The sequence below is a fragment of the Euleptes europaea genome, chromosome 17 (genome assembly GCF_029931775.1).
Source record: "Euleptes europaea isolate rEulEur1 chromosome 17, rEulEur1.hap1, whole genome shotgun sequence".
Classification (NCBI taxonomy): domain Eukaryota; kingdom Metazoa; phylum Chordata; class Lepidosauria; order Squamata; family Sphaerodactylidae; genus Euleptes; species Euleptes europaea.
This window is the reverse complement of record NC_079328.1, coordinates 10398208-10421943: the sequence shown is the minus strand read 5'-3', so window position 1 is coordinate 10421943 and position 23736 is coordinate 10398208. Positions and strand designations below refer to the sequence as shown.

Sequence of the window (23736 nt, the reverse complement as noted above, 5' to 3'; positions counted from 1 at the left end):
TACAGAACACATGAAGCTGCCTTACACTGAATCAGACCCTTGCTCCATCAGTCAGTATTGGCTACTCAGACCCGCAGCAGCTCTCAGGCAGGGTCTTTCACATCACCTACTTGCCTAGACCTTTTAACTGGAGATGCCCGGGGGGTTGAACCTGGGGCCTTCTGCATGCCAAGCAGAAGCTCTACCACTGAGCCACGGTCCTTTCCCAAATTATGGTCCATCAAAGTCAGTATTGTCTACTCAAACTGGCAGTGGCTCTCCAGGGTCTCAGGCTGAGGTCTTTCACATCATCTACCTGCCCAGTCCCTTTAACTGGAGATGCCGGGGATTGAACCTGGGGTCTTCTGCATGCCAAGCAGATGCTCTGCCTCTGAGCCACGGCCCTTCTCCATGGGCTCAGGCAGAGGTCTTTCACATCATCTGCCTGCCCAGTCCCTTTAACTGGAGATGCCGGGGATTGAACCTGGGGCCTTCTGCATGCCAAGCAGATGCTCTGCCTCTGAGCCACGGCCTTGCTCCATGGCTCTCCAGGGTCTCAGGCTTTCACATCATCTACCTGCCCAGTCCCTTTAACTGGAGGTGCCGGGGATTGAACCTGGGGCCTTCTGCATGCCAAGGAGATGCTCTGCCTCTGAGCCATGGCCTTTCTCCATGGCTCTCCAGGGTCTCAGGCTTTCACATCATCTACCTGCCCAGTCCCTTTAACTGGAGGTGCCGGGGATTGAACCTGGGGCCTTCTGCATGCCAAGCAGATGCTCTGTCTCTGAGCCACGGCCCTTCTCCATGGCTCTCCAGGGTCTCAGGCTTTCACATCACCTACTTGCCCAGCCCCTTAACTGGAGGTGCTGGGGATTGAACCTGGGGCCTTCTGCATGCCAAGCAGATGCTCTTCCTCTGAGCCACGGCCCTTCTCCATGGCTCTCCAGGGTGTCTTTCACATCACCTACTTGCCCAGCCCCTTAACTGGAGAGGCCGGGGATTGAACCTGGGGCCTTCTGCATGCCAAGCAGATGCTCTGCCTCTGAGCCACGGCCTTTCTCCATGGCTCTCCAGGGTGTCTTTCACATCACCTACTTGCCCAGCCCCTTAACTGGAGAGGCCGGGGATTGAACCTGGGGCCTTCTGCATGCCAAGCAGATGCTCTTCCTCTGAGCCACGGCCCTTCTCCATGGCTCTCCAGGGTGTCTTTCACATCACCTACTTGCCCAGCCCCTTTAACTGGAGATGCCGGGGATTGAACCTGGGGCCTTCTGCATGCCAAGCAGATGCTCTACCTCTGAGCCACGGCCCCTCCCCAAAAGAAAAGTATCGATCCTTCACCCCCCTGCCCGGGGGAAGCCGTGGGACTGCCGCTCCAGCCTCCCGCCCATCGCCAGCCTCCCCTCCCACCTGACCTCGACAGAGAAAGACGACTTCCGGGTCACTTCAGGTCGGAGACCAGTTTCGCTTCCGCTTCCGCTCCCCCTCCCGCCGGAAGTCGCTGCCGGCCGCTGCCCAGGTGTGCGGCTGCCCCGCCGGCCGGCCGCCGCGCCCCCTCCCCCCCCTCCTCGCCGGCACCATGAAGGCCATCATCCAGCGCGTCAGCCGGGCCAGCGTGACAGGTGCGCGGGGGCCCCGGCCGGCGTTTGCGGCGCCAGGGAAGCGGGCCGGCGCGTCGTGGGCCGGCAGGGCCCGGCGGGACGAGCTGCCTGCGGCGCCGGCCGTTTGCAGGGAGCTCGTCCCGGGAACAGCGCCGTCCTACGCGGCGTGGCTCCAGCCGAAGCCCGTTGAAATGAATGGAGTCGTTCTCTTGGGGATCGCCCTGCGCCTTCCCAGTGTCGCAGTCCTTCAGCACTTAACTGTGATATGCCACTCAGACCACTCGGACACCCTCCTTGCCTGTTGGGACTCTTCTTGCTGTTGCTTTTGTTTTCTTTAGTAGACAAGGGCCAGAGTCCAGGAGCACCTTAAAGACTGACAAAAATATTTTCTGGTAGGGGAGGAGCTTTCGTGAGCCGCAGCTCACTTCTTCAGAACTTCGTTCTGCGGCTCACGAAAGCTCCTACCCTACCAGAAAATATTTTTGTTAGTCTTCAAGGCAGGGGTGGGGAACCTTTTTTCTGCCAAGGGCCATTTGGATATTTATAACATCATTCGCGGGCCATACAAAAAATTATCAGCTTAATTAAAATTAACCTGCTATATTTGGTCAAACATTTAGCTAACAGGCACGACCAGAGACGGCTCCAAGTGTCTGCCACGTAGTTTCTCCACAGCCCGGGTGGGAAAGGGTTAACACAGTTTCTTGGGCGGTCCTAGCAGCTCCACAGCTAACAACTCTTCTGCAAGGGGGAAAAAAGGTTCATTTTCTCGGCGAAACAAACTCACATCCAGAATAGAGGCTATTCCTGTTTGCAGGAGGGGGCGGATCACCAGTCTTAGATCCTTCTGAGCTAGAGATCTGCCAGGACCCATGAAGGGCCAGAGCAAATGATTTCACGGGCCTTATACGGCCCCCGGGCCTGACCTTCCCCACCCCTGCTTTAAGGTGCTACTGGACTCTTGCCCTTTTCTACTAAAGAAAAATTTGTTAGTCTTTAAGGTGCTACTGGACTCTTGCCCTTTTCTACTAAAGAAAAATTTGTTAGTCTTTAAGGTGCTACTGGACTCTTGGCCTTTTCTAGTAAAGAAAAATTTGTTAGTCTTTAAGGTGCTACTGGACTCTTGCCCTTGTCTACTAAAGAAAAATTTGTTAGTCTTTAAGGTGCTACTGGACTCTTCCCCTTTTCTACTACTGCTGACAGACTTAACACGGCTACCCACTGTGTTTTATTTTCTTTATAAGGCTTTTTCACGGCATACTCCTTCAGTTAAAAACGAAGGTGCAGTGGGGTGGGCAACCCCAGGTGGGGACATTCCTGGGGATGGCGCAAGGGGTGGACCTCAGTGGGATATAGTTCCAATAGAGCCCGCCTTCCAAAACAGCCATTTTCTCCAGGCAATGGGTTCATGCCCTCTGGAGATCAGCTGTAATTCCAGGAGATCTCCAGGCCTCACGTGGAAGTTGGCAACCCTGGGTTGGAGTAGGACATACAGGTGGTTACAGGAACATCAATCAGAGATGCGGGATTGACCGCCCTTTCCTGTAATGTGTGAAACAATATTTAGCTAGGTCCTCTTTTGGACTCAGTAGGCATGAAAGACTAAGGGCTGTTTCACATGTTACACAATAAGAAAACTGAGTCTGCCATTGAGAGGCTGCTCGGCCGGGCAGCCATTGATGTCAAAGTGCTGTGTTCTGGTTGTGTATATAAGCACCAGTTTGGGGTTCTAAGTTGCTTGGCACACTTTATTGTGTTATCTCTGCCAGGTCTGTTTATGGTGTAGTTTCAGTGTCTGTGAGGAAGCGCCTTTGGGCTTCTTCTGGCCTTGCACCCTCGCTGGATTTTGGAGGAAGCAGAGATGAGACAGGAAGGCTTGTGGGGAAGAGAAAGGGGGAGGGATAAACCAGTTTTTTCATTGGCTCTTTTTCAATATTTTATGATTTTTTTGGTTGAAATACTTTTTAAGACAAGGTTTTACTCACTTAAAATGTGTTGAATGAAAAATTTTACTTGACAAGAGTCTTCAGTATTAGGTAATATATATATCTTGTGAATATTTTTGAAAATACGGTATATTTTCAAGGCTATGTTTTGGTAAATGTGAGTAATTTATGCAACAGTTGGTAGGCTATAATTATAGAATTGATTTCAGAATTAATTGTTTTGAGGGTTATGAAGTTGAACTTGGATATCCAGATATGTTGGTAACCCTACCAGCTGTGACCATTTGAGAATAATAGTTTCTTTACCACAGAAATTTATTGCCTAATTTTATTTTTCCATGTCTCTCAGATGGCAAAAATTAAAATACATCTGCTAAAAGAGGATAGGGTCGAAGCAGTTTGCAGCTGTCTCTTCAAATATTTCAATTTAGAGTGTAGAAAACGAAGGCATTTATACTTTCAAATTCCATTAATGTGTCAACTAGTACAGTTTTGTATGCTGTTATACATGGTGCATTTTATGTCATTAAGGCAGCAAAATAAGTTTGATAGGAAAGTCTATATTCCTCCCCCCAAATTCTACTTTTTTGGGTTTCTTCTTCAAGGCTTCAAAATTTCTAGAAATTTCATATTTCTAGGAGGAAGGGGTGAATTAAATAATACCTGCTTTAAAAACTAAAACCAAACATACAAACAAAAATGCAGCATGTCCCCCCATGGATCCTTTACCTGGCCACGCAACATGTACAGTGTTTTATGGGAGGTAGTGAGGTTTGAGTGCAAAATCTTATATCACATCCACTTTTCAATATTTCCTGCCTTTTTGCCAGTGTTTTGTTCACCAATCAGTAACTGGACAAATGGTGAACACCTGGTTGCATCATCGTGGGTTCATTGGAAGATGATACTGTCTTAGTGATTGTTCAAAGGCAGCTCAAAAGGTGCTTGTTTTTCTGTTGCATAATCTGTGTCTGTAGTGATGAAGTGCAGTACCTTGTCTGGAAGTGAGGTGCCCCCAGCAAAATGCAGCCTTGCCCTAAAAAAGTAATAGAGAACCTTGCTTCTGCCATTAACTGATGTCTATAAATTAGCTGTGCTTGGGATTAAATACTGGCAGATTTTCAATTTCATCTTTCTATCATGCTGTGGAAATGAATGAAATCTGTTTCAGAATGGCTATTTTTAAGGCGTGTTGTGTTTTAAGGCGTTTAAGTCATACATATTTATGAGTTTTTTAAACATGGGATAATTTGTAAAAGATTTCATGTGTTTTGATCAAAATTAGATTGATGCTCAATAGCCAAGCTGATTTGAACTGGTTGAAATCTGTTACATAATATTTTGAAGTCACCCTGTGTTAGTAAGCTGCTTAAGGGAAAGGGTAGATATATTCAGTCGTGCTACCAGATTAATTCAATAAGGGTATAGGCTCCTGTTCATTAAAAAGACAGTGTATTAGAAGAGTGTTGCTAGGTGCAGCATAGCATTGTGGGAAAAGTGTTGCCTGCAAATTGTCTTCCTTCTATCTAGCTGTTAAGTGTAGGGGTACAGGAGTGCTTTATAGGATTTGACAGCACATGACATTCAGAGGGTCTGCTACTGACTGACCTTGGATTAAAGAAGAAGAGTTGGTTTTTATACCCTGCTTTTCTCTACCTTTAAGCAGTCTCAAAGGCTTACAATCACCTTCTCTTCCTCTCCCCAAAACAGACACCTTGTGAGGTAGGTGGGGCTGAGAGAGCTTAGAGAGAACTGTGACTAGCCCAAGGTCACCCAGCTGGCTTCATATGGAGGAGTGGGGCGACAAACCCGGTTCTCCAGATTAGAGTCCACCACTCTTAACCACTACACCATGCTGGCTCTCAAAGCAGAAAGTCATTTCAAGGAACAAGGGCGTACTTGTTCTTTTGGTTTATATGTGAAAAGAATAGCTCCTTTGCATAATATTCCAAGGAAAGTTTTTAGAAGGTTATTAGAAAATGCTGTTTTTCCAGAAATAGAATGGGTATCAATTCAAAGAAGAACCTTCAAAGCCCCACAGTTGTTGTGATGGCAGCTTACTAGGATTTTGCTTGTGGATGAGAGATATTTTGCAAATTTTAACGTCTTTTTTTTTTTGTAAACTTCCTTCTACAGTTGGTGGGGAACAAATAAGCTCCATTGGACAAGGCATTTGTGTACTACTGGGTCTATCTGTGGAGGACACTCAGAAAGAACTTGAACATATGTAAGTCAGGACAAAGCATTCATGTAATATTTCATGTTCATGCAGTTTCTTCTACCAATGTTAACTTTCCAACTGTGGCAGCTGAATTAGCAAACTGAATCCTTCAGGAAAAATGGGTCTAGGTTTTTTTAATATATCCTGATTACTATTTTCTGGTTGTGTTTTATCTCACTTTTATGTTGAACCGTGCAATTTTATTCTTGCGCCTTTTTTGCTTTTACGTTAGGGTTCGAAAGATATTAAACCTCCGTGTGTTTGAAGACGAAAGTGGGAAGCACTGGTCTAAAAGCGTAATGGACAAGCAGTATGAGGTGCTGTGTGTCAGCCAGTTCACTCTGCAGTGTATTCTGAAAGGAAACAAGCCTGATTATCACATGGCAATGCCAACAGACCAAGCAGAAACTTTCTACAACAGCTTCCTGGAACAGCTCCGCAAAACATACAAGCCAGAGCTCATTAAAGGTAACGCAGGATTCAAGTAGCCTAGACCAATGGGGGGGTTTCTCAAGGAGGATTCTTTATGTGCCATAAAAGCAGACACCCTTTGGGGATTGCGTGCTTTGTTTGTAGGGACCTATCAGTCGGTGCAGCAGTTAGATCTTTGTTCCCTCAAGCGTGTAGAAAAGGATTGGTGCTTCCAGAGCAAAACTTGTAGTTGTCTTGATTCATTAAAAAACCATTCTCGGGGAACTCTATTTAAAAGCACCACTCTATTTAATGGGATAGTTGGGTGGCTTGTGGCAGTCATCAATGCAGCAAAACCTGGCCCGTGTGCAAAAAATGTGGAGGATGACAACTAACAATAAGAAAGGGAAGCCCACGGAGGACCAAACATGCTCCAAGAGGCACACAGTGTTGAGAGCATTTAACAGTCAGTCAGTGCGGGAGGGAGAAACTAGGGAAGCAAAGAAATTGGCCCGCTCAAGCCCCTGAGAGTTTACAGAATCCTGGAGGAGACCATTTGGAAGGGGGGGCGGTAGAACTGTTTATCTCCCCACCTTCCTCTGTAATTCCTCACCAGCTTCCAGCTTGTTACTCCTTTGATAGTCTTGTGCTTTGATAGTCCTGTGTTATCAACAGATAGATTTCAGTCCAGCAGCAACTTAGAGACCAACAAGACTTTCCGGGTGTAAGCTTCCAAGAGTCAAAGCCCCCTTCGTCAGACACAGTAGAGTAGAAATGGAGATATGAGTACTTTTATCATCCTAACCAGAAGGTGGGAGGGGTGTTGAAAGAAAGTTTGTAAAAAACTTTCTTTCAACACCCCTCCCACCTTCTGGTTAGGATGATTTTGCACAACCTTTGGTACAGCACATAGTTTCTCTTTTGATTGTAGCCTTAAAAATGGGGCAAACTGAAGCATCAAAAATAGCAAAAAGCATTTGTTATCCAGCTTGAATGGAAAGAAATAACTAGAGAAATAACTAGATTAAGATCTTGACTGGCAGCACAAAGATATGGCCATACCTTACGATCTTTTGAAATGGATTGCATTGGATAGTGCTTAAATCCATTTCTAAAATGTCACACTCCTGTCAACTGTGTCAAGGGTTTCAGTGCAGCCCGTTTTACAGTTGTTGCTCCACAAATAATCTGCTTTGAATGACAGGTGAAGCTTTTTTGTTTTGACACTTGTGTTAAAATGAAAAGTTTCCTCCAAACAATCACATGATATGGTATATTTAATGCCTGAAAAAGCTGCCGAACCAAAACCTTTTCGGGGGTGGGGGGCTGCATTTAGAGCCAAACACAAACTCCCAGTCTTTCTCAATAAAATGAAGTTGATTCTCAAAGAGAGGTGACTTTTATTTTTTTGTTTTTAAAGTTTCACTCTCATAGTTATTGGAAAAAGTGTTCAAAACTCCCCATAGGCTGTGCAAAACAGCCTTCCTAAAATAGAAAAGTCGGGAAAACAACATTCTCCCTGGATAAGCAAACGTCTCTCCCCCTTTCTTTTCAGATGGTAAATTTGGTGCATACATGCAAGTAAATATCCAGAATGATGGGCCCGTGACCATAGAACTAGAGTCTCCTACGGCTCTCATTGATGCTAAGCAGGTAAGGTGTATCTTACTTCTCTTGGCCCATACAGAGATTTCTGATAAATAAGTAGTGGGGTTGAAGTGCCTTGTTTATCTTCTGCAAATGTACATCAAATGGGTGCTGTTTTCCTCACCTTCTTGAAAGGCAATACCTATAACATGTTCCTGTTTCATCATGTCAAAGACTCATATTGGGAAATGCTGTGATTGTATGTGGAAGATCTCCCAATGCAAACCTCCCAAATTTCTGGCATTGTGCAAACAGGCACAGAGAGACAGAACGAAACGAGGAGCCCGCAAGATGAGGTGGATGGTCCATAACAACCCAAACAATGTGTAAATGCACACCCTCTTGAGGAATGGAAGGGTACCAGTTATAGTGACATTCCCATCAAACTGAGCCGTAAAGACACGCAGTTGGATCTAATTGTTCCACAAGCAGATCTCTGTTTGCATGACTGGATTTCCACCTCCCTATGTAGACTCCTTCATGCTTCCCAAAATGCTGCCCACCCTCTGGATTCAAGGTGCCTACAGGGATAGTGCTGAGCACCTTGTAGCCATCTGCACTGGGGGGCAGCGATCAGCAGAAATCACTCCCACTCCTCCAGTGGCAATGAATTTACAGTGGCAGAAATACATGGTAGGCTCCTACTCACAGTTCCAAATTATACATGTTTATACCCCAGCAGAGAAACACAACTGTATACAGTGTGCATAAAAGGGTGTTTCCCATTCAAAACACATAATTCGTGTTGTCATCTTAAACAAATCATAATTTCGTCCTAGGCGGGGTTTATGTCACAGGGAACAGCTCAGGCAAAAGGTCCAGCGTTAAAGGGCTTTATGGGTATCACTCAGGTTCACTGGAGCTTTAGCGTGTTCATCATGACATGACATTAACTGGAAGCTTCATCTCTAAAAATAAGGAAGGGACTATGGCTCATCTGCTTGGCATACTAGAGGCCTTGGGTTCAACCCCCAGCATCTGTAGTTAAAAGGATCATGCAATGGGTGACATAGAGATCTTTTCACATTGGGAATGCTGCTGTCAGTCAGAGTAGCTAGTACTGACCTGGATAGACCAGTGGGCTGACTAAGTATAAAGTGACTTCATGTATGTATTCAGAATAGGTTCTCAGCTGTTTTTCTCTGTCCCTTTTGCTGAATCTTGCATTGGAGTCCTGAGCACTTTACCTTCAGTTATGCAACCCTTGTTATATAATCAATATGGTACAAGTGGAGACCTGCAAGAAACTTATAGTGGTGAAGAAATCCTACTTGCTCCTGCTTGCCCCACTTCCTCCTGCCCCTCCCCCGCTTTTCATTCTCCGCCTTCCTCATTCCTTCCCGCTCTCGCGTTCATCACTGCTGTTCCTCTCCTCTCAGTTTGCTTGTGCCTTCTTCCTTTGCCACCTCCTTCACCCCCTTCCTTGCTCACTCGTAGCTTCCTTCTGTCTCGCCTCTCTTTTCCTCACTGGCTCACCTGCTGCATCTCTCCTGTCCACTTGCTCAGTCACTGCTTCTGCAGCCACCTCGCTTTCCCTCCACTGCCTCGTCTCATTGTCTTCCTCACTATACCTTCTTGTTCCCTTCTCCTGATGGCAACTGCGGTCACTGCAACAATGCTTGTGAAGTTGCTGGGCAGCCCTCAAAATGGAACCAGATATCAGTTTTTCCCCCAGTACATTGAAAAAGCATTGTTCACTTTTTTCCCTTCTCTGAGATTTTTCTGCAAGCTTAGGAGTGCCCCCAGGTTTGCTGAAAATTTCCCTGCCTGTACATGGCCCCATTCTGCAGATTTTTTGATCTGCATTCTAAAGGCATGTTCAGAATTAGATATCTTGATTAATCTTGTCACATACTACAGGGGAAAGCTGAGTATTCACTGTAACATATCTGATTAGTTTAAAACATTCAATTTATTAGCCACCAAATTTCAAGTTAAAACAACCTGCATGATTTTAAAATGTCAAGTGCGAAACCACCAAACATGTCTTGTTCAGCTATCCATTTTATCATGAGGCCCGTATTAAATTCATTGCTCTCCTGATCAGTTGATTCCCTGATAAGCCAGTAGAGTTCCTGATTAAGAGGCTCCTGTTGCGTGAAACTCCACACTTTTCACTCCCAACTGCCAAATTTTGTGCCATCGCAATTAAAACTCGCAAGATGGGAAAAAATTATTAAACCTTGCTATACTTTTAGAAATATTAAGATGTTAAGTTAATTCTCTTGATATGTGTTAATATTTTACATTTTAATATCATTAGACTTTTATCTAAGTTTGTAATTTATATTAGTTTAGCAGTTCTGTTAAGTCAGATAATTTTATGTATTAACTTTTGGCTGGTCAAACAGACAATATCAGTACTTACATACATACATACAAATGTCAAGTGTTTTAGCAGTCACCAGGGACTCCAAGTGCTCTTCCTGAATTGCAGGGGTTCAGATAAAGACCTGTGTTTGAGATAGGCATTGAGTCCTCAGAGAAGTTTTCTAAACCCTAATGCCACATAATGCTATAGCCATAACACTGTGGTTGTACTAGCAGGGAGGCAAAGCACTGATTCAGTTCAAGCTTCACAGCAAACCGTTGTTAAAAGAGCTTAACTATGGGTGATGTCAGCCATGCTGTACTATTTCAGGCAATTGCTGGTGCAACCAGGAACTATGGTTTGATGTTGGTTTGCAAACCATGGTTTACGCTCACTGCGGTTTGGCATGACTTCTCAATTAACGTATCATAATTACAGCTGTTGTTTTGCCACTGCAGCTAGATAGAGAAATGCTGACCAGAAGGGAAATGAAAGCAGACAAACAGCTCTAAACACTAGTTCTTCCAAATGTTTGGCAGCTCAGACTTTGGTTTTGTGTGATATCTGAATTGACCCCTCTCTGTGTGGGGTTTGGAGACCTCCCCAACAACTCATTCAGTTGTCGTCTTTATGTTCAGACTGAGGACTAGTTGCTAAATCCTCCATTTGATCAGTCATGGTTCTTGTTTCTATCTTGTGGCAAATCGGTGTATAATCAGAGGGTACTGATAGGCTTATTACCTAGAACTAGCTGCATTTCCAGCAGCAGCAGAGACATGCATGGATTTTCTGAGAACAAATAATGATATTTGTTCTAACAGCAGAACCGTGACTCTAACCCTGTTGTGTGTTCATTGTTTTATTTGTTGACATTTTGAGTTATTAAGGACCGCTGGTGCAAAATGGCGAGCCAGTCTTTAGTCCCTGGCAATGCCCTTGATATTTTTAATAATATTTAATAAAAGCCTGCCTACTATGGCATGAATACACCTGTTGCCATTCATCATTATTCCAGTGGTGGGCTAGGAATGTTTTAGAAAGTGGTGACACTTCATGCTGCTCCTGTGGCCTGGTCTCAGAATCACGCAATGAGTCACAGACCGGTGGTAGCAGCAGGACTCTGTTGCAAAATGCCTTTCGTATTCTCTAGGTCCCAGTTCTCCATGTACTTCTGGAAGGGTGATACCTATTGGAGCGTTGCATGCTTTTTCAAATGAAATATTTGTTCCATTAAAGCACTGGTTCCCAACCAGGGGTCCGTGGACCCCCAGGGGTCCACGAGAACTAAACCAGGGGTCCGCGAAACAAAGTTATAAACCCATAATAAATTAATATATACGTGGGCGGCATGGCGGCGGCTCGCGGGCGCAGAGCACGGCTGCTCGCGGTGGTGACTCACGGGAGCGGCGCGCGACAAGTAAGGAACATGCAGGGGTGGGGAGGCCTGGGGAGGGTGCAAGCGAGCCTCACACAACCACACACAATAGGAGAAACACTTGTCAAACCTTATTTGATGATAGCTGTCGAAGAGGTTTTAGGGATGGAAGCCAAAAAGAAAATACAAGAAATACCTCTATTGAACAACACGGTAAAAGCTTGAATTGCAATTATGTCAAATGACATCGAGGAGCAGCTTGTTTCGAAAATAAAAAATTCACCATGTTTCGCTTTGCAGTATGATGAATCGACAGATGTTTCTAATTGCAGTCAGTTGCTCGTATTTGTCCGCTTTTTAGACGACACTATTAAAGAGGAATTATTGATTTCGTGGAAACTGGAAACGACGTCAAAAGGTATCAACGTCATGAATATAATAGAGGAGTATTTTGAGAAACATAGCATTATGTGGGAAAAGCTCGCCGGCTTCTGTACGGATGGCGCTCCAGCCATGTTAGGATCACGCTCCGGTCTAGCAGTATTAATAAAACAGAAGAATCCTTCAGCAATAACAACTCATTGTATCATACATCGTCAGGTGTTAGCTTCCAAGACTCTTCCTAAAAGCCTTGTTAATACCATGGAAATGGCCATAAAAGTGGTTAATGTTATTAAAAGCAGTGCCTTAAATACACGCCTTTTAAAAAAACTGTGCACTGAAATGGACTCCGATCATGAGACTCTTCTTTTCCACACCAAAGTTCGTTGGCTATCGAAAGGCAATATGCTGGGAAGGTTATTTGAACTAAGAAAAGAGGTTGAGCTGTTTCTAGCTGAGAAGAAAATTAAAGATTTACTAGAGCTGTTTTCTGATTCGAAAAGTCAAATGCATTTGGCTTATCTTGTGGATATTTTCTCACATTTGAATAAACTAAACTTACAGTTGCAAGGTTCTGGAAACATAAATTTAGCAGGTGTGGGAAACATTTTTATGTTTGAAGATAAACTGCATGCCTTTATTTGCAAACTTCAATTATGGGTAGGCGAAAACAATTATTCTGCGTTTGTGACATTAAAAGCACTGGTCGATGATAGTAAAGATGACATGATCACCGCAATATACAAGACAACATCAGAAGTCATCTGCAAATGCTGGTCGATGAATTCCACCATTATTTCCTGAAATATAACCAGACAGAATCAAAAGATACCCAAAAGCTGATTCGCAATCCTTTTGGTATTGCTGTTGAAGAGGTTGCAGAAGAAATCCAGGAAGAGCTCATTGAATTCCAAAATGATAGGCACTGTAAGGATGTGTTTGAATCAGTTTCTCTTGAAGAGTTCTGGTGTAAAAAAGCAATTTCATATCCTACAGTTCGGGGATTCGCCTTGCGATATCTTATGCTCTTCTCCACAACTTATTTATGTGAACAAGGGTTTTCTGCTTTGCTTATAATTAAGAGCACGACAAGAAATCAATTGGAAGCAAGTGATGATATTCGTGTAGCTCTGAGCAACAGTATTAGCTCCAGAATTGCCCAGCTTGTAAAAAGGATGCAAGCTCAAAAATCACACTGATTTACAATTAAAAGTTCTCTATTATAAAAAATATATTCAAATATTATTCTAAGTTTAATGTTTAACAGTTATGATTAAAGTTTATTTTCAAATTCTCGGAATTTTTATTTTGAACCTTGGTGTCCCTGCACCGAACAAAAAAGTCCTAGTGGTCCCTGGTCAAAAAAAGGTTGGGAACCACTGCATTAAAGGGTTTGAGTGATTCCGGTGACGCTAGGTGTCAGTCAAGTTCCATGAAGTTCCTTCTCCCACCCTTGCTGGTGCTTTTTGCATCAACTGTGGTTGTATCGGCATCAAAGTACTTTTGCCTCCATTTATTTTTGGGGGGGTATCATTTTGATTTGTTCCTCATTTCCTGTGCTGCTTTTTGAATGTGTGCAGTGCTTGTGCGCAAAGAGGAACCATGTGCCAAGGATAAATCTGCTGTATAAATCTACAGTGTGTGTGTGTGTGTGTGCTGTTAAGTCACAGCTGACTTATGGCAACCCCATAGGGTTTTCAAGGCAAGAGACGTTCAGAGGTGGTTTGCCATTGCTTGCTTCCACGTGGGCTGAGAAAGTTCTGAGAGAACTGTGACTGGCTCAAGGTCAAACAGCAGGCTTCATGTGGAGTAGAAAATTGTAACCGGTTCTCCAAATTCGAGTCTACCGCTCTTAACCAATACACCATGCTGGCTCAAGTCTACAGTACTTACATGCAAGTAAGTTGACTCAATTTGCTTGCAATAGCATGTGGTCACGCTTAACCCGGTAGGTAGGGGACCTTTATTTATATATTTATTTATTTTGGCAATGTCTGTCTCACGTGAAAGAGAGTTGTTCTAGCAGTTGAGGGAAGTGAACAGTGCATTTAATTTTTAAAAAGACTTCTATCTTGCCTTCTGGTGCAAACTTACTCCATTGATACAAAACAAAATAAAAGCAATAAGAATAATGGGATGGAATAATTACCTTTAAAGTCCCCACTTCAAATCTCAATTTAGCTGTGGTCTTGCCAGGATGACCTTGGGCATGCCAACATTTCTCTCATTTACCCTACCCCCAATATAATATGAAGATAAAAAGACTTTCAGATAAAGGATACTGAGAGAATGGGTGCTTAAGAACGTCACTACAGGTTGAGTATCCTTTATCTGGATTGCTTGAGGCCAGAAGTGGTCCATATTTTGGATCTTTCCGTATTTTGGAATATTTGCGTATACATAATGAGATATATTGGGGATGGGACCCAAATTCATTTATGTTTTATATATGTTTAAACATACACTTTATACACAGAACCTGATTGTAATTTTAAACAGTATTTTAAATAATTTTGTGTACATTAAACCATCAGAAAGCATAAGTGTAACTATCTCACCAGACTTTGGAGAGGCCGGGCGGTGTGGATGTGAGTCAGATCCGCGCCGCCCGGACTCTTGGAAGTCAAGAGGCTGGAGCAGCGCAGATCTGCCTGCATGCCAGCTCAAAGGTCCGGTTTTCAGATCAGTCTGGATATCAGATGTCCGGATAAGGGATACTCAACCTGTATATACCCCAATGATCCTCAGTGTAGTGTTTGCCAATGTGTTTCCTGGTGTCCACATTTTCTCCCCAAATCAAAGAGCCAGTTGTGCCTTTCCTGCACTTCAGTGGAGTAGGGGGGTGCTTCAGAAAATGCCAGGAGACCTTTGTGTCTGTAGGAATCATTCATTTGGAAACAGCTGAGATATTGTGGAGGCTCACAATGTTTTGTGATTGGACCCAGTCTCCACGGCAGCTGTTTTGTTGTGGTGCCCACAACAAATTCTCATAATTCCAGACATGCCCAGAGGTTCAACAGGGTTGGGGACCTCTCATATACAGAGTGGCCTATTTCAGACATGATAGCCAAATCCTGCTTTGGCTGTTGGGAATGTGCTGTGTGGGTCATAATTTGCCTCCAAACCAGAATCCCTCTTGGATTCATGGTGTTGTGGGTCAGCCTGCCGACACTTCCTCAGATGAAGAGGAACAGAGAAGCAGCCCCAGCAGACAGAAGACAACGAAAGGAGTGAAGAAGAGGAGGTCTCACCGGGTCTGCAGCCTGGCAGCTCAGGAGAACTGGCTGTGTCTGGGGTTCAGCCACAGGTGGCCTCGGCTGGAGAGTCGCTGAGAAACATTCGAGCAGAGACGCCGGAAGATCAAGGCCATGACAGAAAGCCGTTGGAAAACTGCAAGGCTTCAGGCTTTGCACAGCCCACTAAGCGATGATGAAACCAGGCAGGCAATGTGCTCAGCGTTATGTGGAAGCGACTCATTCTCTTGCAGCCACCTCGTGTCTCTGTTATCCTCTGGACTCCTGGACCTCTGCTACCCTGACCCTGGAACTGAACTTGACCTTGAATTGAGATTGCCCCTCTGCTTAGAAGTTGGACTCAAACAGCACGGTACCTGACCCCGGACTGTTTTCCTGATTACGCTACCTGCCTCTGGCCCTTGTCTCTGCCAGCATTCCGGACACATGGTTTCCAGTTCTGGCCGGTAGACAAGTCATGGTTTTCAGTCATTGAAGCTTGCCCGATTCAGATACCATGGAAGTTTCTGGCTACAGCAAATCAGAATGTGCAAAAATAAAAACAATCAGCATTTGTGAAGGGAGATGAAAGAGCACAGGCCCCACATCGCACACTCTCGAGGGGGACAGACCATCACTTCTGAACTGACTCTCTGAGGTTGCAAGCAGTAGGCACAGCTGCTAGGAACTTAGTTCCATTGTACTCAGTGGGATTTCCCTCCCAAGAAAACATGCCATAGATTGGGTTATAATTTAGCGTTATGACAACAGCCAGGAGCGGAGCCCTTCTGGGAACCCCACCCAGGATGGAGTGAAAACTGCACCAGCAGATTGAGATGTGTTTTGGCGTTTACCCTGCGAAAACCAGTTGCTGCAGATGTACCTTTGGTGGGATTATATTCCCATTTCTTAGCTTTATTTGAAGAGTAATTGAAAAGTGGCCCGGGGGAAACATATAGTTCAAGTTCTGACAAAAAGCTGTGCCCAGCAATAGGTTTGTTTGTTTCTAAGCAAGTAGAGGGGATGTGGCTCAGTGGTAGAGCATCTGCTTGTTGTGCAGAAAGTCCCAGCTTCAGTCCCCAGCATCTCCAGTTAAAAGGATCAGGTAGGAGGTGGTGTGAAAGACCTCTGTCTGAGACCCTGGAGAGTCGCTGCCAGTCTGAGTAGACAGTAATTGCCTTGATGGACCATGTTGTCTGATGCAGTGTAAGGCAACTTTGTGTGTGTTCATGTGTAATAGCACCCACACCACTCAAGTAGGGCTAGTTCCTATATTTTTCAGTGTAAGATCCAAGCCAGCGTGGTGCAGTGGTTTGGAGCTGTGGACTCTGGAGAGCCGGGTTTGATTCCCCACTCCTCCACATGAGTGGTGGACTCTAATCTGGTGAACCGGGTTGGTTTCCCCACTCCTACACATGAAGCTTGCTGGGTGACCTTGGGCTAGTCACAGCTCTCTTAGAGCTCTCTGAGAACCACCTACCTCACAGGGTGTCTGTTGTTGGGAAGGGGAAGGGAAGGTGATTGTAAGCCGTTTTGATTCTTCCTTAAGTGGTGGAGAAAGTTGGCATATAAAAATCAACTCTTCTTCTTCAAAGTGCGACCAGTGTTGTTTCTTGTTCATTCACACAGGCTGACTCGGGTAGTAGCAGAATAAGCACTGACTTCAGATCAAAGGAAGGGCCCTGCTGGATCAGACCAGTGGTCCATCTAGTCCAGCATCCTGTCTCACATAGCATACAACCAGTTTCTCTGGCGGTCCAACAGCAGGGCATAGAGGCTGAGACCTTCCCCTGACCTTGCCTCTTGGCACTAGTATTCAGAGGTTTACTGCTTCTGAATGTGGAGGTTCTGAATTTTCATCAGATGTTACTGAATGCTACAGAAGCAAATGAGGAAGGCTTGTATGGGCCAGACCTCTTTCTGTTACTTTCATTCGTGTGTCTGTGCTTTCTGAATGAATATTTTCATTGACTAAATAATTTTCTGCTGCTACATCTTTTCTATCCAGCGTCTGTCAAATCAGTGCCTGTTTCCTACTGGTGGCTGCTACAGCAAGTGTTCTGGGAAGGCATTTATCTTTGAAGACCTTTCTTTGCCTTGCAGGAGAGAAAACAGCTGCCTTTTTTCTGTATGCAAAAAATAACAGCCTTTCCTATGGCACATATGCCTTCAAGGGCACTAAATAAACTGCTGGATCCTTCTCAGTATTTCAGAGGTTCTTTATGGCCTCGTTTGTAAAGCCTTCTGGGAGTCTAATAACCCTTCTGCAATTATATTACTTGCATAAATTTTAAATTGCAGCTATTATGTGTATGATAAAAGGCTTCATTAAGAAGTACTTTAGGATAACAAAAGTATTCTTTGAAAAGTCCACTGTCATAATTCTGCCTTTGGGTTGAGCTCAAATAAATCGTGATAGAAAGTATAGCTGTTGGAAAAGCTCAAGGGTCAAATTGCATCCTCTGCAGTTGCATCTCTGCTAGGTAATTTAAAAGTAAAGTCCCAGTTTTATCATCAGTTTAGTTGAATTAATGGAAGTTTAATACTCAGTTTTTAGTTTATTTTGCATTGGTACTATTCCAATGTCAAGAAAAAATCTGTTTGTAAAAGGCAAAGCAATTATGTGAGTTTTGTTAGCACCCTCAGATGCTTCTAGTTCTAACCCCAACTTGTGATGTCTGAATGTGGAAGTTTACCAGGATTCTATCCCAGGATTAACCCATAGTTTAGATTCCCAGTTTGTTGGTGACAAAGCAAACTCAGTTTGTCTAGGTGCACACATTCAGAAGTAGGACAGGAAACTTCCAAAACCTGCTGATCCTAACCAAGCATAGGGTAGCGGTAGGAGTTTCTTTACTCCCACTGTCATTGAAAGGGATCCTAAAATTGGCGTATAGGGGGTAACTGACAAAATTGTATTTTCTTAAATTTTTCTCTGGTGTCTTTTCTGCTGTTCTATCACTACTGCCAGAGACAAACATCCAATAGATTTTCAGCTGGTATCATGCTGAATTAAACCATCAATGTTTTATTATTTCTATGATTTTCTTTTGGGGTTTGTTTGACCAGACTAGTAAAATCCTTTTTTTGGGGGGGGGGTCTGTTTAGGGCTAAATTTGCAACCTAATTTATATTTTCTGCAGGAGGAGCAGCATATTATCCTAATAAGGGCAGGATTCGCTGCAAGGGTGGATGGTCTTGCGGTCAGCATGCAAATTCAATGTCCACTTTGGGTGGCTGTCAAAAGCAGCTCGTGTCTAAAGCTACACTCCTGTTCATCTTTTCTTGGGTTTAAATACCATCAAAGTAAGTCTGACTTCCTTCTGGGGCCCCCGGCACAGAGTGGTAAGCTACAGTACTGCAGTCAAAAGCTTTGCTCATGAACTGAATTCGATCCTGATGGAAGTCGGCTTCAGGTAGCCGGCTCAAAGTTGACTCAGACTTCCATCCTCCCAAGGTCGGGAAAATGAGTACCCAGCTTGCTGGGGGTAAAGTGTACATGGCTGGGGAAAATAATGGTAAACCACCCCGTTCTGCCTAGTAAACAGCAGGGTGTGCTGTCACCCCATGGGTCAGTAATGACCCTGTGCTTGCACAGGGACCACCTTTACCTTTACCTTCTGAACAGACATGTCTAGTTGGACTTTGTGTTGTGCTTTTCTCTTGAATTGTAGTAAAATAGTCCCCTAGTTTTGCAGCACAGAAATGAGATTGGGGGTGGGGGGGCTTCCATCAGGAAGAATTTTCCAGCAGAGCGGTTCCTCAGTGGAACAGGCTTTCTCGGGAGGTGGTAGGCTCTCCTTGCCTTGAGGTTTTTAAGAAAAGGCTAGATGGCCATCTGTCAGCAATGCTGATTCTATGACCTCAGGCAGATCATATGAGGGAGGGCACCTTGGCAATCTTCTCGGCATGGAGTAGGGGTCACTGGGGGTGTGGAGGGGAGATAGTTGTGAATTTCCTGCATTGTGCAGGGGTTTGGACTAGATGACCTGGTGGTCCCTTCCAATTGTATGATTCTAGGAGCAAGCATTTTTGATCTCATTGAAGCTTCTTCAACTAATGCTGTGTGACTCCAGCCCTGCATTCGTTGCTGTTGCTATGAGGACCCGAAAGCTGTTCTCCACGCTCATTCTTTGTTCATTCCTGATCAAGCTTTATCACTCCCCTGAAACATAATCCCCCCCCCCCAATAAGCCTTGATTTGAAAATAACTGAAAAACCTTCATGTTTCTTCCAGAGGGTTGGATCTCTGAACAGAATCTGGAAGGTTGATATGGTGCCTCATGGAGAGAAGAAAAACCTCTTTCAGGACTTCTTGTACTAGAAAATGTACCATATTCTTTTAATAGTCTGACTAGAAAAAGAATATTACGTTTAATTTTTAATGCCTAGTCTGTAATAGAAGTCTTGAATTGATCCCATTTGTTTGGTTAGTGTCCATAGGGAAATCAGTTATGTGCTATTTTATGCCTGTCCTTTGGAAGGGAATGCTCTGGCATAGGGGAGCAGGGAGAATGGGGAAGGAGTCTGTTGTCCTTTGAAGAGCTGCGGCTGTGGCTGAATATAGAGCAGTAGCGTAATTTTAAGGATGCACGCAAGCTGCCTGTTAGCTATGTTCTGCGAAATTTAAAAGTGAGGATTCATTCACTTAACATTTACAGATAGATGGAAGATCTTGATTAGAGTGAATCATTCAGGTAAACACTCATTGCCTTCCTCTGTCATCCTTATTTTTATAATGTAAAAATGGGGAGTATGAGTGCCAAACATATCAAAGATAAACAACATGTTGTGGTACCCATTATACTGAATGTGAATACCAGTTTTTAATACAATTTCTATATAGCTATGTGTAGTTTTTAATACAATTTGTATATAGCTATATGTAGCTATATGATGCCAGCAAGGTTGTGAAGAAAAATACAATGATTGTTGTGGTGGGTCAGTAAACGTGTGGTAGATCAGTAGCTCTCATGGGGTGGCCATGTAGAAAGCTCTGTTCATATTGGAAAGGAATTGAGATCATAATATGGGCCTTGATAACTGCAACTTCACAGACACTTGGTAGGAATGGTGATTCTGTTCACTAGGGGTGACCTGATGCTAAGTACACTTGCATGGTTCATTTCATTCGGACTTTTTTTCCTAAGGAACAAAGTAATTGGATGAAAGAATCCATAGCTTAGTGGTAGAGCATGTGCTTGGATGAGATTCCTGACATCTCTTTATCTGAAATCCTCTACCGAGATGTCAGGGAGATATGGCAGATTGTTCTTCAGGAAGCAAGGGATGTCCTCTGCCTCAGGGCCTTGCTGTCAGTCAGTAGATAATATTGGGCTGGGTAGACTGGGTATGAGGCAGCTTCATTTCAATCCCTGGCATTTCCACCTAAAAACATTTGAGGGTCTCTGTGAGATGAAAGCCAGTGCCAGCAGGAGAAGACAAGTGAGCTGCTGGCCTGACAGTGAAAGACATCTTCATATGTCCTGTGGAATGCCAGTCTGTTGAGCTAATAGCTTAGGCTACAGTGGTTGACACCTGAAATCACCTGAAGCCTTCTAGACTCCTCTGAGGATCCCCCTATGGCCTCCATATCTACTCTTGATATTCTGATTGAAATGTGCACTGCTGGGTTGGCTAAGATGGTCATCTCCAGTAGCTTTGTCCCCGCCTGTTCCCTATCACAGGTCCTGCTGGTTTACATGAAACATACTGCTGCTGTCGGAGGAAGGCTCTGCCATTGGCAAAATAGATCCATGGGGCCCACTTTAGCATCTGTAAGGGCAAGATAAGCTCAAAAGAAGGAGAGGGTCAGACTACCTTCCTCCCCATCCTCTGTACTGTGTTGCATTTCCTAATCCTGCCACTCTGCACATCTATCTCAAACCATTTTGCACTTCCAACGTTGCCTCCTGTTACATCCTTCTTTGCTTTTGCGTGGTGTAGTGGCTAATCCGGAGAACCGGGTTTAATTCTCCACTCCTCCATATGAGCAGCGGACTCTAATCCTGTGAGCCAGGTTGGTTTCCCCACTCCTACACATGAAGCCTGCTGGGTGATCTTGGGCTAGTCACAGTTCTCTCTGAACTCTCTCAGCCCCACCTAACTCACACGGTGCCAGTTGTGGGATGAGGCGATTGTAAGCCTGTTTGAGACTCCTTAAAGGTAGAGAAAAATAGGGTATAAAAACCAACTCTTCTTCTTTCTGTGTTCTGATTATCTCTCTTCTATAGGATACTATTTTTTTCTGTTCAAGAAGTATGATGATATTGTTCACAGTCTATCTCAATTGGTATATTTACATTCCTGGTTGTTAGGCCTGCTTTAGAATGGTTAGAAAATGCAGTTGCCAAAATAACCTTTTTTTACAGCAATGATTTTTTTTAAAAAAACACCACAATACCTTGTATTAGGATTGACTAAAGCAATGCAAAACAGTTTACAAGCTTTTGAGTTCCCCTGAATGCGTCATCAGTCAAGGATGTCTTTTAAAGTGGGGTGTGTCTTAAGCCATGATCTTACGGCCTCATCTTGCAAACGTCCTGTGTGAGATGTCGTGCAGTTATGCAGGGTTGAAATGGTGTTGGCACCTGCTTGCATCCTTGGCCATCCAGGAAGAAGCAGTAACAACTGAAAGCATTCTGCTGAAAATGCAAACACCAGCAGTGTTTTTTTCTGTGTGCCTCCCCTGGAGTTGACGTAATATCTCTCACCGGGCAGACTGTAGCATGATTGGGGAGATGAGGGGAGGTTCTCTGTTGCCGTCTTAGTAACTTGAATTCTTTGCTGGGCCATGATAAAAGCAGGAAGTAATATGTCCGCAAAATTAGAAAAATGCATATGGGAAATATGTATATTTAATTCAGCTAAAGTGCATACTGTTAATGCTGGGTGTGGAAGTTTAAAATAAATAATCTATACATACTTTTTATTTATGAACCTTAAACATGTTGTCCAGGTAACGTGGTTTATGGATGTATGGAGATTTCTATCCCTTTTTACTGTTTCATATTGGCAGTCGTAAGGCACAGTCTTGCCAAAGCTAAGCTCTCTTTAGTTCAGTTGATTTCCATGGGAGCAAGAGGGATTTAAATCCTTTACACTTATCTCAATGGGGCTTTGAAGTACTTTGTTTTGGCCGGGTGCTTCCTTTCTATTTTTTTTGTACCTTTATGGTTAGGAATATTCATAACATTGCATGCAGTCTTGTTCCTTAAAATGAATGCAAACATTAGTAAAGAAGGATTGCACGTTTGTTTTTACTGAGAAGGCATGCTTTTGGTGACATTCCAAAAGGAAGTGGTGGTGTGAGAATCATAGCTGAACAATGGACAGGCACATAATCTGAAGGGGGTGTGAGGGTGTTGGTATCAAAGATGCAGCTTTCCATATGTAATCGTCAGCTGAAGATGTTTTGGACAGCGTCTGTCCAGCCCGACTTCATCTTTGCAATTGGAATTTAGGCTTCTGTCATAGTTCTTGTACCTCTTTAGTATGCATCCATGAAACCTTTTTCTCTCTCTTTTTCCTTGTAAACAGCTGGCAAAACTTGAGAAACAGCAACAGAGGAAAGAGAAGACCAGAATGAAGGTGCCCTCTGAATCTAGCAGGGAGAGGAATGTTCCTAGAAGTAAAAATGATCCCAGTGCCAGCAGCGGAGCAGAAGGGGATGTGTCTTCAGAAAGGGAACCTTAGCTAATCGCACGTAAGGTCAGGTATGAACTGATGGTGTTTCTGCTAATGGCTTCAACTTCTATGCATGATTCCAGGCTGGGTGAATAAAAAGTTACAGAGGCATGCCTTTCTAGCCCCTTCCTTTCTTTACTTGCTGCTAAATCGTTCTCTTTGTCCCATGGTGATGAAAGAGGCTTGTGGTCTACTGCTGGCTCGCTAACCATTGTTTGCAGACTACCACATGCCTGCTGGTATTCTTGCGAAGAATGCTGGAAGGAGTGGGCCTTGATTTCTTAGCTATTCTTAGGTAAGTGTGAATATTTGGGATTGCTTAACATATGCTGTGGACGTTAAAGAGTTTCAGAGTGTGCCCTCTTGTGAATTTAAAACATGTTGGTAGACCACTGGAATTTGTGGGGGTGCAACAGACCATGCAGGATGGACATTTGCCCACCCCTGGTGGAATCATCTGTGACCTTCTCATACTGGCTTCTCCTGGCTTCTGTTCTTTTGTCGATTTGCTGCCCCGCTGCCAGACTGTCCGTCTACTGTAGAACTCTGCCCTTCTCCACTTCTCATTCAATCTTCTAGCCCCTGCTGGAAAGTTCTCTGCATCCAACCTTTTCCTTGCTCTCCTTGTCCCATCTTGATGCAATATTCATCCGCTTCTCTTGCCCCCTGCCCATTCTCTAAGGATCAGGCCCTTTCTCCCCTGAACCACCTTGGACCCGCCTCCACAGTCGCTGGACTTTCTGCTATCCTAGTCGTGTGATGGAGTGAATGGAGCTTTCTAAATTCTTGACTGATTTGGGAGGCACAGTCTGTGGACAAGACCATCATACCTCCCCCAACTAATTATTTTCTCTGCCTCTAGGCCAGTGGTTCATAACTGGGAAAACATGCCCCCTCCTGCACAGTTTGGGTCCATTTCAGAACCTTTCCAGGCAAATGGACCTT

At 44.2% G+C, this 23736-nt stretch overlaps 1 protein-coding gene across 1 annotated transcript; it reads left to right on the top strand.

The window, feature by feature from the left end:
- Positions 1-1546: 1546 nt before the first annotated feature.
- DTD1 (D-aminoacyl-tRNA deacylase 1) lies at positions 1547-22803 on the top strand. The gene is made up of 5 exons (XM_056862743.1): positions 1547-1601; positions 5663-5753; positions 5980-6215; positions 7714-7811; positions 22645-22803. Exons 1-5 carry the CDS (start codon positions 1559-1561, stop codon positions 22798-22800), a joined length of 624 nt encoding a protein of 207 aa, XP_056718721.1. The 5' UTR covers positions 1547-1558; the 3' UTR covers positions 22801-22803.
- Positions 22804-23736: the final 933 nt, after the last annotated feature.

Coding starts and splice junctions, on each gene's coding strand:
- DTD1 (XM_056862743.1), top strand. CDS start 1,559: ATGAAGGCCATCATCCAGCGCGTCAGCCGGGCCAGCGTGACAG. Junction 1,602..5,662: donor CAGCCGGGCCAGCGTGACAG/GTGCGCGGGGGC, acceptor TTCCTTCTACAG/TTGGTGGGGAACAAATAAGC. Junction 7,812..22,644: donor CTCTCATTGATGCTAAGCAG/GTAAGGTGTATC, acceptor CCTTGTAAACAG/CTGGCAAAACTTGAGAAACA.